Raw genomic sequence first — 13,405 nt, forward strand, 5'->3', positions numbered from 1 at the left:
CACCATTTAAAAGAGCTGTGTGCTTTCCTTCCTGCACTCCCATGCACCTGAGCACTTTAAAACATAAATACAGGTTTGAGCGCTCATCAGTACGGGCCCTTATAAATGCAAGTTGCTAGGTGCAATTAATGCATTGATTTTAAATTGACTTCAGCTAAATTTCATCAAACTCCCAAATAAATCACATGGTCTGGAAACCTTACATTGTGCATTGTCTGTATAAAGACAAGATTCTTGGGACTTTCTCCTGATATATGCTTTTAGATTTAAAGAACAAGTTGGGAGGTGGAAGTTTCATTACTCTGGCAATTCAGGAATGTTTCTGTATCCTCTGCTGAGTCAATAACCTTGCTGCCCACTGCGTTCCCAGTTTTATTCCACATGGAGAAGATAACACAAAAGGTCAATGTTACATTTTAGCTTTGCACCTATTCATTAGATTTATACTGAGATAACAATAGACGCTACACCAACAAAATGTAGAGTTTTTTATGGAAATGCAGACTATTGTATTGTATGCTTATTTAATCTAGGGCAAAAAGAAGTTGCTGTAGCAGTGCTTTTCATACATAATCGATACATAACATTTGTGGCCTCTGGTCTTAGTGCTTCATTCTAACTGCTACATGTTGCTATTCTAATTAAGCCTTAGCAACCAGATAGCAGATGCAATCAAAGTCTTGCATGCTGCACAAAATGTAAATCATTGAAAAAATATATATATATATACACTGTCTACACCATACTAGTTCATGTGAAAGTGAACTACCACCTTATTATTATTTTAAGCTACTAATCAGCCTTTAAAAGAAAGATTGTCTCACTGGTGTACCTTAATTAGTGGGCATTGAGCTTGTCTCTTTAGAGCTGATTAAAGAGTTAACATAATATGGCCTCTGCAAGAGGTGTCTGCAGAAGAGGCACATGTATAGGGAACAGAGGTGGTGGAATGCTGGGTATCTACCTCTTTTGCCTGCCCTCCCGTAGTTTCTGCCCTTCTACACATTTCTGTGCACCAGCTCCCTGCAGCTGACATGCTAATGTCACTGCACGATCAAATTTATAAATTTAAACATATTTGAAATCCATCTGAACCTCTACAATTTAGCACTCTTATGTGGACTTTCATGTGCAAAGTTCTGTAGTTTTGGAAGTTGGTATAATACTTCCTCGATTCTTCCATGGAAAGTTCCTCTCTCTTTTTTTGACAAGTTGAAATTGGCCAGAAAGTTAATTTCTCTGGCTCAGATCTACCCAGATATGATTGAAATCAATAGGAACCGAATATCCCTGCTTAATATATAGTGATGGGCGAATTTATTCGGCAGGTGCGAATTTGCGCGATTCGCCGCCAGCGAATAAATTCGCAAAACGCCCGCAAAAAATTTGCGGCAAAAATCCGCCAAAAAAACGGATGCTGGCGTCAAAAACTGGCGGGCGTCAAAAACGAGATGCCGTTTCGCGAATTTTTCACCGTTTCGCAAATTTTCCGGCGAAGCGAAACGGCGCAAATTCGCCCATCACTATTAATATAGATTTTTTATTTTTTCTTTGTTTCCCAAAAAATACAATATAATAACTCATAATCAGTGATGGATGAATCTGACCCGTTTTGCACCACCAAAAATTCCCGAAGCGGCGAAAATTTGCCAAAATGCATTGAAGTCTTTTGGCGACAATTTTTTTTTGACGTGCAACAATTTTTTTTTACCCATTGAAGTCTATGGGCGTCATTTTTGCAGCGAAACTCTGCGAAAAATTTCACTCATTACTACTCATAATAATATATGATATGAGTTTTTTGCAAGATGTCAACTCACTCCTCAAATGGTTGGAGACTGTTGGGGTTTGGGAAAATGACAGCAAACATTCAAATCAACCTATTCTATATGTTTCTTAAATTCAGTCAGATTTGATGACATCCCAGGTTAGTAGTTTGGTCGGCACAAGAGAGCTTATTTAGAATTAGGTGTTATAATTAAAAACATCACAAACTTTGCTATCTGTGCCTCATACTGTTTTTGAATATATACAAAGTGCTCAAGCTGACACAGTGTCACAGTATAGTTTGGTTTTCACATAGGCAGTTCAAAGGTTATTTGGTTAATCTTTAGAGGTGGGTTTGTTCTTTCACAATATCTTCAGCATTTTTCTTATAAAAGAAGTCTGAACTGTGGTGCAGTCTGATCTGGGTAATACCTGGATACAGCCAGTGAGTATACTTACACCACCATCTTTTAATAACTCTACACTCATAGATTACTCAGCGAGCTAAATGATATCCTTCAATATTCTTCTATTTTTTACATTTGTTAATTATCCAAAACAGTAATGAGCACAGCCAATGTTGGATAACCTGGTTTTGCCGATATGCATAGAGTATTTCAGCATGCAACTTCCTAGGATCATTTTGGTATCTTTATTGCCACAGTAACATGCAGTTTGATAATATAGGTAGAGCACAAACGTTCAGTTCATCGAACTAACCTCTATGTCTAAAACATAAAATAGGAAGGTTTTACTAACTGTGCTTTAAAGATATCTACAGAATTAGTTTAGGTAAGTTTGATAGGTGTTAGTGTTTGTGCACTTGTGAATAGGTTCTGGAAAGCGTTTAGCAAGAAGAAAACCGGCACTCAGAGCTCAATGCATGCGGGCAAAGCCCTGCGTGTTTATTGCAACGTTACGTTTCGGGGGCGTGCCACCTTCGTCAGAGTTTTCTTCTTGCTAAACGTATTTCATTAAGGGTTGCCGATCCCTTTCAACTGTGCACCAGGCCAGCTTGTACCTGAGAGGCCAGGGTGTGCTGGTGGGTTTTGGAACTTGGACTAGGTTCTGGAAAGCCCCATTTATAAAGTATCAAAAGTGACATTTGTGGTGTTGAAGGAAATCTTCTGACATGCTCTGTAGGTTAGCCATCTGTGAAACAATTCTTTTCAATAAGGGTTAATTGGCACAGTTTTGTAGGTATATAAGTAACATGCAGTTATACAATCAGGTGCTGTAAGCTTAAATGATTGCTAATTCTGCATTTCTTCTGATGTAAAAAATAGAACCCTACTTGTGTAGTAATACATAGCTAAGCATGCTATTTTTTTCCTTTTAGTCTTTTTGTTCCCATGAAGCCTCATCGAAACATTGCTTTTCTTTTTGTTGCAGGATCATACATAAGATAAACCATGAAGGTCTTATTGGTTGTTAGCCTAGCCCTGCTTTGTGCAGGGGTCTTGGCTGACCATCATAAACATGGTAAAGACAATGCCCACAATGGCCATGACCACGGAGATCATGACCATGACCATCACCATGGTAAAGGAAAAGATCATGATCACAAGCACCATCGCCATTCTGGAGAAACCATGTCTTGCCACAAAATAGCACCATTCAATGCCCAATTTGCTTTTGAATTCTACAGGCAAGTAGCTGCAGACCATCCATCAGAAAACATTTTCTTTTCTCCAGTGAGTATTTCCACTGCATTTTCTATGCTCTCATTAGGTGCCAAAGGACAAACTTTAAACCAGATCATAGAAGGACTGGGCTTTAACACAACTGAAATATCAGAGGAGGAGATTCATAACGGCTTCCAGCATCTCCTTCACATGCTGAATGATCCAGACAGTGAATTGCAGCTGAACAGTGGAAATGCCCTCTTCATAGACAATAACTTGAAGCTAATTCAGAAATTCTTAGAAGATGTAAAAAATTTCTATGAATCAGAAGCTTTTTCTACTGACTTCCATAATACAAAGGAAGCAACAAAACAGATTAACAGTTATGTGGAGAAGAAAACTCATGGCAAAATCACTGACTTGCTTAAAGATGTTGACGAGAGAACTCTTTTAATCCTTATTAACTACATTTACTTCAGAGGTAAGCAAGGCAACATTTTTTTTAGTTGTTTAACAGTTGTTTTTCAATGTAATTGTTACTGAAACTAGTATTTTCCCCTCAGTTCCAACTGAAACCATTATGGGAACTTTAGTCTTGGCTGGAGGAGAGTAGGTTTCTGCTACATTGTCAAAACCAGCAGTGCAGAAAGGGGGCAAAGACTATTTTAACGTTTAATAACATGAATAACAAATCATTGTAAAATGACTATAAATTATTTAAAAGCTATAATGAAAGTAGAATAGAAATTTGCAGATAATTTAATCTTTTTTTGGAAATGTGGGATTAGAACTGAGAGCTACTCTGTGTAATTTACAAATATTCACAAATATTTAAATAAACCTGGGAATTGACTTTTATTATAAATGTGTGGTGCTCTGATATAAAGGAGCGTTAACATGGTAAATGGCCCATTGCATTGTTTGTGTGTAGTACAGGTATGGGATCTGTTATCTGGAAACCTGTTATCCAGAAAGCTCCGAATTACTGAAAGGCCATCTCCCATTGACCAAAATTTCAAAGGAAAGGCAAGCACTTCATCTCTTCTTGTGGTACAAATAATCCTTTATTTTAGCTAGTTTTACTATTCCAAGTACAGAACAAAGTTTCGGGGGGGGTTGCACCTCCCTTGGTCAGGTGCTAACCCCCGAAACTTTGGCTAAAATAAAGTATTATTTGCACAGCAAGAAGAGGTGAAGAGCTTGCCTTTTCTGTGAAATTTTGCTGAATGCGGACGTGGCCGTACGTCTTAGGAATAGCACCACCGTATGCAACAACACCTGAAGAGTGTAATAGTGCTCCCCATATCTCTTTATTTGTCATCTCCCATTGACTCCATTTAATCCAAATAATCCAGATTTTTAAATTATTTCCTTTTTTTCTGTAATAGTAAAACAGTATCTTGTACTTGATCCAAACTAAGACATAATTAAACCTTATGGGGCGCAAAACCAGCCTATTTTGTTTATTTAATGTACACATGATTTTCTAGTAGACTTAAGGTAAGAAGATCCAAATTACGGAAAGATCCATTATCCAAAAAAAAACCATGTCTCAAGCGTTCTGGATAACAGGTCCCATACCTGTATTCCATTGAACTCATTAGTATCACTGGGGAGAGTCACAGTTTATCTAGAACACACTGATTAATTGTACATATAAGTTTAGCATTGATTGGGTAAAACGTAATCTAGAATGCAAAATAAGTCTGGAAGTTGATTAGGAAATAAGAGAGTGTATGTGTTTTTATATATCCTTAATTGATACCATAAAAATGTGGGCAGTTTGCAGTGTGAATTATTGTTGTAAAACTTCCTTACATGTAGTAAAGTTTGCACTGCACTGGTGTTTTAACCTCTTCTTGCAGCTCCTCTGTAAACGTAATAGAAATGCCACTTTGGTAATTTGCCAGTTCATGTTCAAATATATTTGCATTTTGGTTTCATATGCATAATAAAATACGTAGAAAATCCTTCCACAGAATAATGCAGCATGTTTAATCCTCTGATAGATCAGGTTGTCACGGTCTGTTAAGCCCTTTATTTCTATGTTTTAAGGAAAGTGGGAGAAGCCATTTGAAGAAGAGTTTACACAGGATGGAATCTTCCATGTGGATGAGAACACAAATGTGACCGTTCCAATGATGCGCAGAAATGGCATGTACAATGTGGCATTCGATGAAAAGCTCGGCTGCACGGTGGTACAGATCCCATACAAAGGGAATGCAACATCACTCTTTATTTTGCCGGATGAAGGCAAGCTCAAACAAGTGGAAGAAGCTCTAGAAAAGTCAACAATAATGTCCTGGAAAAAGCTATTTGGATATCGGTAAGGAATTACTGCTTCTAACACTTCGGGGCCCATTTACTTAGCTCAAGTGAAGGAATAGAATAAAAAAAACTTTGAATTTTGAATGTTTTTTTTTGGCTACTTTGACCATCGAACTGGCGACTTCGAATCGAACGATTTGAACTAAAATAGTCGAAGTACTGTCTCTTTAAAAAAAACTTCGACCCCCTACTTCGACACCTAAAACCTACCGAATTGCAATGTTAGGGAAGGTCCCCATAGGCTTTCTAATGTTTTTTTGGTCGAAGAAAAATCGTTCGATCGATGGATTAAAATCCTTCGAATCGAATGATTCAAAGGATGTAATCGTTTGATCAAACAAATTTTTGGCAAATTTTACATTCGGCAGTCGAATATCGAGGGTTAATTAACCCTCGATATTCAACCCTATGTAAATCTGCCCCTTCGACTAAATGTGTAAATAATGCAGAAAACAAGCTATTACCCTATTTATATTTTATTATTTACATGATCTAGTTTCTATCCTATAATAAGGCAAGTGTGGGATATTTCTGCCCTTGAGCAATGAATTTTGCATGTGACCTTTATGGTGGACGGCATGGAGCCTGAAATAGCATCAGACATGTCACCCTGTTTCCCCCTTTCACCCACTCCCTGTAATTTTCACTTGAATTACAATTCACCCACACACTGAAAATACTCACATTATCTCAGAAAACAGGTAAACCTGAGAGTAGATTTAGGACAACAACGCAAGCACAGCGGGGAATGGATTTTTGACGCACCTGAAACATTCCTAATTTAAGAACAATATATTTTATCATAGTTAATTCTAGTGTATTCTTAATTAATAACACCATCCCTCTGTTTTTCAACCTTCTCCACACAGATCTGTAGATTTAACTATTCCCAAATTCTCAGTCTCGGCAGAACTTGATCTTGTAGAGGTGTTTAAGAAATTTGGAGTGAAGGATGTTTTTTCAGATCTAGCTGATCTTACTGGGATTGCGGCATCCAGACTCAAGGTGTCTAAGGTGAGATATTAAATACACTGAAGCAAATAATTATATTTTTATTTATGCGGGTAAAATGCTGGGATATTGTACATTTTGCTTAAAGTAGACAGTTTTTAGAGCTAACCGGAGAAACCCCAAGGAAAAACATTTCCTTTAGAAAAAAACAGGTTCATCGTAGGTTTTTGATCTGACATGTCACAGCTGAATTGTAATATTATAATAAAAATAAGAAATGTTATTCAATAATATAGGTGAAACATCCACATTACACCCCAAGGCTTTTGCTTATTTATTCCAAACTATTTTTAGGGTGAGTAATCTAAAGGAAGTTTATGTGACAAGCCATATCCATACTAAGAATTTAAATTCTGATCTGAAGTGAAACAAACAAGCAGCAGAATTCTGGATCAAAACTAAACTGAAGCACAACAATCAATATTTATAGGTCCCAACTTTAAGTCCATTCCAGTAGTTTCTACTTAGTGCCATTTAGGCAGCCTGCATATACCATTTATTAGAAAAACTGTATTTATTTGTTCTTACCTAAATAAAGGCTTCAACATAAAAGCCCAATGTTTTCTGCTTAAAGCAGAAATTTAAAAAGAGCTTGTGATTCATGGAGAATGCATGGAAGGCATTTACAAGAAACTACTGCAATATTTGCCAGTTATAGGCTCACTGCCAAAGGGTAAAAGCACAGAACACCAAATCTTAGTACTTATTACTTGGGTAAAGGAAGTAGAACACAAAACTGCAAGTTAAACCTAAAAATAACCACAAAAAATGAGCAACAATATAGAGTTACACATGACATTCATAGGTACTTTGTGACATGAGAAGCCCCAGGCTGCACTTTACATTTTTACATGGCAAATCTATGTTTGATGGTTATTTTGGAAATGATTTGTAATTTGGGGACTAAATGGAGAACTGAAATCTGGGGCATAATATACTGTATATAATATAGAATACACCAGTGCGGTTACTAATACCTATTGATCAGTTGTAATTTTGCAGTATAGGAATGAAAACTAAGGATTTCTTGCTATTGGTAAAGGCGCTGGTACACTTTGGCCTGTATGTTAGAAAGAGAGATCCCTAAAATATTTGCTAAGAGTCACATTCTTTATTTAATTGAAGAAAATTTAATTATCAAAATGTGGTCAAATAATTCTTCTTGGACCAGGCATGTTCAGCCTGAAGCCCTCTAGGTGATACTGAATAGATATCAACTACTGATGAGCAAATCTGTCCCATTTCACCAAAAATTTTGAAAAGGTGTAAGTTCGCATTGAAGCCAAAAAGCGTTTTTTTCTCACAACTTTTTTCATTCCATTCGTGACATTTGTGTGGCAAATGGGAGTCTATGGGAGCTTTTTTTGTGCAAAGCCTGGTGAAAAATGTTGCTCATCAGTAGCACTGCAAAGAATGATGCAAGACTTTATTCAGGCTGTATCAAACCTGAGGAAGGAATCCAGTGGCGGAACTACCGGGGGTGCAGGGGGTATGATGTCACCAGGGTCCGCATCCCCTGAGGGCCCACCGGTAGTTTGCGCTCTTGCGAATCCGCTGCAATCTTGGCTTCCGGAGGGGGGTGAGGTGGCCTGGCTGCATATCCTCTATTTGGGCCCGTCTCCGGTAGTTCAGTTACTAAAGGGATCCAGGGCCGGAACTATGGGTAGGCAGAAGAGGCACCTGCATAGGGTGCAACAAAGAAGGGATGCTTTGCAAGTACCTGTTGAAGGACCCTCTGCCTACCCCTAGTCTGGGTTTGCGTGGCTCCGTGGTTCACCGGGATATCTCTTTTCTGCTCATGGCTGGCTGGCTTGCTTAGGGTGCCCAGTTGGCTTGGCCCACCCCTGAAGGTGTCTGTCCTGAAACATTGCACATTCTAAATATGGACAGACATACAACCTTGCCTTCTGCTTTGCAATTTATTGTCATGTTTCCTACCTTGTATCACTCTCTATTCCTTGTGGTAATGTATAGATAGAGTAAAAGTGTTGTTTCTTGGGGGTAAATAGCAGGAAATGTCTTTCCTAGTCCTAAACTGACTACAGCTACTTCTTACATTTGTATATTATTACTTAGATATATTGTTTAACACATTGTTACGTATTGAGTGCATTAATCATCTTATTTTTAAAAATACACTAATAACAAATCAAGAAATGTAATCAAACAAAAATGAATTCAACCATGCTATTCTTTGAATTCCTTCCCACAGGCACTTCATAAGGCTGTTTTGAGCATTGATGAGAAAGGAACAGAAGCTGCTGCAGCTACTGCTTTTGAGATTATGCCCATGATGATCCCACCAAACATCAAATTTAATCAGCCTTTCCTGATTACTATTTACGATCAGGAAACAAGGAGCACCCTATTTCTTGGAAGAATTACAAACCCTAAGAATTAGTTTGGAATACATGTCATTGTTTGAGTAATAAAATTTAACATATGTTATGGATATGGCTCATCCTTTTATAAGACAGAAAGTGTAAACTTTCAGGAGCATGCTTACTAGAGGACCTAAGTTGATATTCTCTACACATCTCCTGATGGAGTTCTTTGCCATATATTTACGATACTGCATGTAGTGAAGAAGCCGCACTCACAGGTCTTAGCGTGAAAATTTTTTTTTTTATTGTGGACGCCCTTAAGGCACAACTAACATTTCGGCTGACTCCTGAGCCTTTTTTCAGCTGAGAGGTCAACCGAAATCGTAGTCGCACCCAGGCAAAATCTACTACTTTGTCGTCAGTGCCGATATATCTCTCTCTCTCTCTCTCTCTCTCTATATTAAGCTTACACACTATATCTATCTATCTATCTATCTATATATATATATATATATATATATATATATATATATAGTAAGCTTAGACACGGTGCACATGGACAAACAAAAGGAAATGCCTGTGTGCTAGTTAAAGACATCAATAGTATTAATCAAAAGGAAAACCGCACCAACAGGTCTTTGTATGAAATAAACAAAAAAGTTTTATTTGACCAACGTTTCGGCTCAACAGCTAGAGCCGTCTTCAGGAGAAACGGCATACTGTATTATTTATCTGTTGACTGTCTATTGTAACACGTGACAAAAGGAATCATCTTATTGTCTTTCCTCCTGGTTCTTGCACGGACAATCCTACCTCTAGCTTCACAAATAACTGCTTCTGGGTACCCGCTTTCGTGAAATTTTTGGCACATGAGATTCTGTTGCTTAAGTCTTTCATCTGGATTACTAACTATTCTATTTACTCTAGTTAGTTGGCTCACCAGGATGGATTTCTTAACATGTTTAGAGTGATAACTTTTATAATGGAGGTGATTACAGTCTGTTGGCTTCACATACAATGTTGTATCAACTTTTTACAAACCATGAGGTCCAACAACTGCGACGGATGGTGTTGCAGCGTTGATCTGACGTGACCCGACTGTCAGATGCAGACGCTGCACGATGTGTCTGCATCCAACAGTCGTGTCACGTCGGATCAATGCTGCGACTTCATCCGACATTTCCATTACTTACCTTACCGCTTTATTGCAGCGCGTCGGATCGCCCGAAAACTTGCATGTAGTCGTACCCTAAGAATGTGCCTTTATGAGCAGGGTGTGGGCAAGTCCTGCTATGGGTTATACTGCTGGATTATATATAGTCAATTATTGGGTGGATCTCCTAGCACAGCTGGCCTGCATTTTATTTAAAATTTGTTGGACAGATTTAAGGCACTCACATTCACACAAAAACAATATCAGATGCACCAATGACTAAACCTTTACCCGTTTAGGGTGTAGGAAGCTTTAAAAAATATTTTTAAATATGCTGGTGAATAACCAGTGCCACTGTTGATGCAGGGGCTGAAACTGAACTGGGCCCATGGATCTCAGGGGAGCCCATGGGCATAGAGAAGTCATTCTTTCTGATTCATTCTTCATCAGAAATTCATTTGAAATTTAAGAAAACTGAAACATAGGGGGTTATCTACTAAAACTCTTTTTTGGTGTCTTTCACAAGCGAATTGTGCTCTACGTCTGTTAGTAAATTGGAGATGACCCTGCGAATGGGATTTCTGGCGAATTTTCTCTAGCAACGACCACTTCGACATTTAGTAAATCTGCCCCCATATGTTTCAAGACCTATGCCCCTTTATCATGTGTACTTACCACAATACCTGATAATAAATAGGTACAGCCCAATAACTTTTCAATACCAGGGGTGGTGCTGTACCAACATCCATATATATACATATTTAATCCATAGAAAAAGATAGTCCCTAATCTATATTAGTAAATTGAAGGAATCCATACTGTGTGGTGAGGCGTATAATGTTCTTGATATCAGTTCAAAGAAAATGTCTTTTTAGTTTAGTCAACATCCTGACCAATTCTCCCCATAGACTACCGCTTATTTTAAAGCCTATCACAAACACAAAATATTCAAAACATGTATGTTTTACATTACTTACTAATCTATTGTATCCCTACATATGTTTCATATGATTGCCCAGAGATACTGGTGCACAGAAACTGCAGAACATCTTTATTAGAACTTTATCTGTATAAAAAAAACAGAGAGAAAGCAATAAAAATGAATATGCTCGTTTAAACCTTTCAGCGGAACTGTATCCAATAACTTAATACATTAGGTTTCCCTCTGTAAAAGGAGATCTTATTAATCACCTCCTTGTAATGCATTTTAGTTGTGATGTATCATGTGAGTATGCAAAGTGTCCAGAAACCAGGGTGTCTGAAGACGTTTTTTTAGGATTAAAATTCCTGTACTAGATTTATGCTTTAAAATTATTTTTTTTTAGCTGCCCTGATTTAATTTATGGCTGTAACCATAATATATGAATTTTAGTCAAAAAGTGAAGAACCACACTTTATTCTCCTTTTATTTAATTATAAAAAAAACCTTTGCCAAAATGAGATATTGGGGCTCATTTATCAACACTGGGCAAATTTGCCCATGGGCAGTAACCCATGGCAACCAATCAGATTGCTGCATTCATTGTTCTACTTGCAGCTGGTTTCAAAAAGCTAATCACTGATTGGTTGCTATAGGTAACTGCCCATGGGCATATTTGCCCAGTGTTGATAAATGAGCCCCAATTGTTTGAGAATCAGCAGTGTGAAATCAACAGGCCTCATATTGTAATAACTGAAAGATTAAATTATTTATCCAGTCTGTCCTTGGTTGGGAGCAAAGTCAGCTATTGGTTGGCTAGCAGGCTACAGCAGAGTAACCCATAGGACATTTCAGAGAGAATATTTGTAAAACCTTCAAAGGCTGAGTGCTCTGGAAAAGCTCCAGTTTTGTAATGTGCCCCTGGTCACAAAATATTGTTGACCCTGTTCTGAGGACACATAGGTATGAATGCAACAAATGTTTGACATCTATATTCATTGAGCTTATTCATGTCTATGTACAGTCATTTCAACAATTTATTATTTTTCTTTCTTTCTTAGTGAGTAAGCAAGTATGGTTTTAGTGGTGGACAAGCAAAACGTTTAAAACAATTAGGGGGTTATTTATCAAAGTCCGAATTTATCACAATATTTTCTGCTACAAACTCCGATCAAATCCGCTCGGCTTTTTTGCGCTTATTTATTATTACATTTTCCCGAAAATTTGCTTTGCAGTAAAAAATCTGATTTTTCAGATTTTTCATCCGATTTTCACAAATTTCACCCGAAAACTTGCAGAAGACCCAGCATGCATCAAAAAATCCTTGGGACTTCTCCCATTGACATATATACAACCTCGATAGGTCTGAGATGCCGGATTTTCAGATTCTGACTTTTCCATCCTCGGGGTTTAATAAATTCCGAAAAAATTCGTGATTTTTTAAAAGTCTGATTTTATAAAAAAAAATCATGAATTTTTCGTGATTTTTGCATTCAGAGTTTAGTAAATAACCCCCTAAAAGAAAGAACTCCCGTTTGCGTTTCTTAACACTCCACTTACTTAATTGTGATAGGGTAATATTACAAATTCAGATTGATAACAAGTAAGAGGAAATAAAACCCCTCACTATTTCAGTGGTATTTCGATAACTGGAGTATCACCAGTTATTGTCCTAAAGAATTGACTGGAATAATAAATAATGAATGATATATGATCCCTTAAATGCATCATAAATTCATTAACCTTAATTAGTGTATTAATCACTCACTATTAAATGTATCAATAAATTAATATTTGTTCAACTATACAATTTAATGTATATATATGACCCACTGTTAATAAAGTGCTCAGTGCCAGTAACTTAACCTAGGTGTTTGCCAACCAAACAATTCATAAAACAGCCGTGATTAAATTAATTAAAAATTCATCATTCCACAAGGATTAAAACTTGATTCCCATTGGCAGGGGACAGATTGATGGTCCTTGACATAGGTTTGCTTGCCTTAGGTTAAGATAAATGAAAATAATGTCCGGCACAATGGAAAGGCTAATCTGGATGTCATGTTGGTTTATATACTGTATATAACTTCTGTACTACAGGTATGGGACCTGTTATCCAGAATGCTCGGGACCTGGGGTTTTCCGGATAACGGATCTTTCTGTAATTTGGATCTTCATGCCTTAAATCTGCTAGGAATTCATTTAAACAATAAATAAACCCAATAGACTGGTTTTGCTTCCAATAAGCATTAATGATATCTTAGTTTGGATCATGTAC

At 37.3% G+C, this 13,405-nt stretch overlaps 1 protein-coding gene across 5 annotated transcripts; it reads left to right on the forward strand.

Annotated features, from left to right (window-relative positions):
- The first annotated feature begins 261 nt into the window (after positions 1-261).
- Positions 262-9,179, forward strand: serpina1.S (serpin peptidase inhibitor, clade A (alpha-1 antiproteinase, antitrypsin), member 1 S homeolog). 5 transcript variants are annotated; one of them, XM_018231859.2, is made up of 5 exons: positions 262-402; positions 3,160-3,873; positions 5,448-5,718; positions 6,590-6,734; positions 8,944-9,179. In XM_018231859.2, the coding sequence occupies exons 2-5, from the start codon at positions 3,180-3,182 to the stop codon at positions 9,130-9,132; spliced, it is 1,299 nt and encodes a 432-aa protein (XP_018087348.1). In that variant the 5' UTR covers positions 262-402; positions 3,160-3,179; the 3' UTR covers positions 9,133-9,179.
- The last annotated feature ends 4,226 nt before the right edge of the window (positions 9,180-13,405 follow it).

The sequence above is a fragment of the Xenopus laevis genome, chromosome 8S (assembly GCF_017654675.1).
Source record: "Xenopus laevis strain J_2021 chromosome 8S, Xenopus_laevis_v10.1, whole genome shotgun sequence".
NCBI lineage: Eukaryota > Metazoa > Chordata > Amphibia > Anura > Pipidae > Xenopus > Xenopus laevis.

What these genes read in the sequence shown, in the direction of transcription:
- serpina1.S (XM_018231859.2), top strand. Translation starts at nt 3,180, where the DNA reads ATGAAGGTCTTATTGGTTGTTAGCCTAGCCCTGCTTTGTGCAGGGGTC. An exon ending in TAACTACATTTACTTCAGAG is followed by an intron (nt 3,874 to 5,447) that starts GTAAGCAAGGCA and finishes CTATGTTTTAAG; the next exon opens with GAAAGTGGGAGAAGCCATTT. An exon ending in AAAAAGCTATTTGGATATCG is followed by an intron (nt 5,719 to 6,589) that starts GTAAGGAATTAC and finishes TTCTCCACACAG; the next exon opens with ATCTGTAGATTTAACTATTC.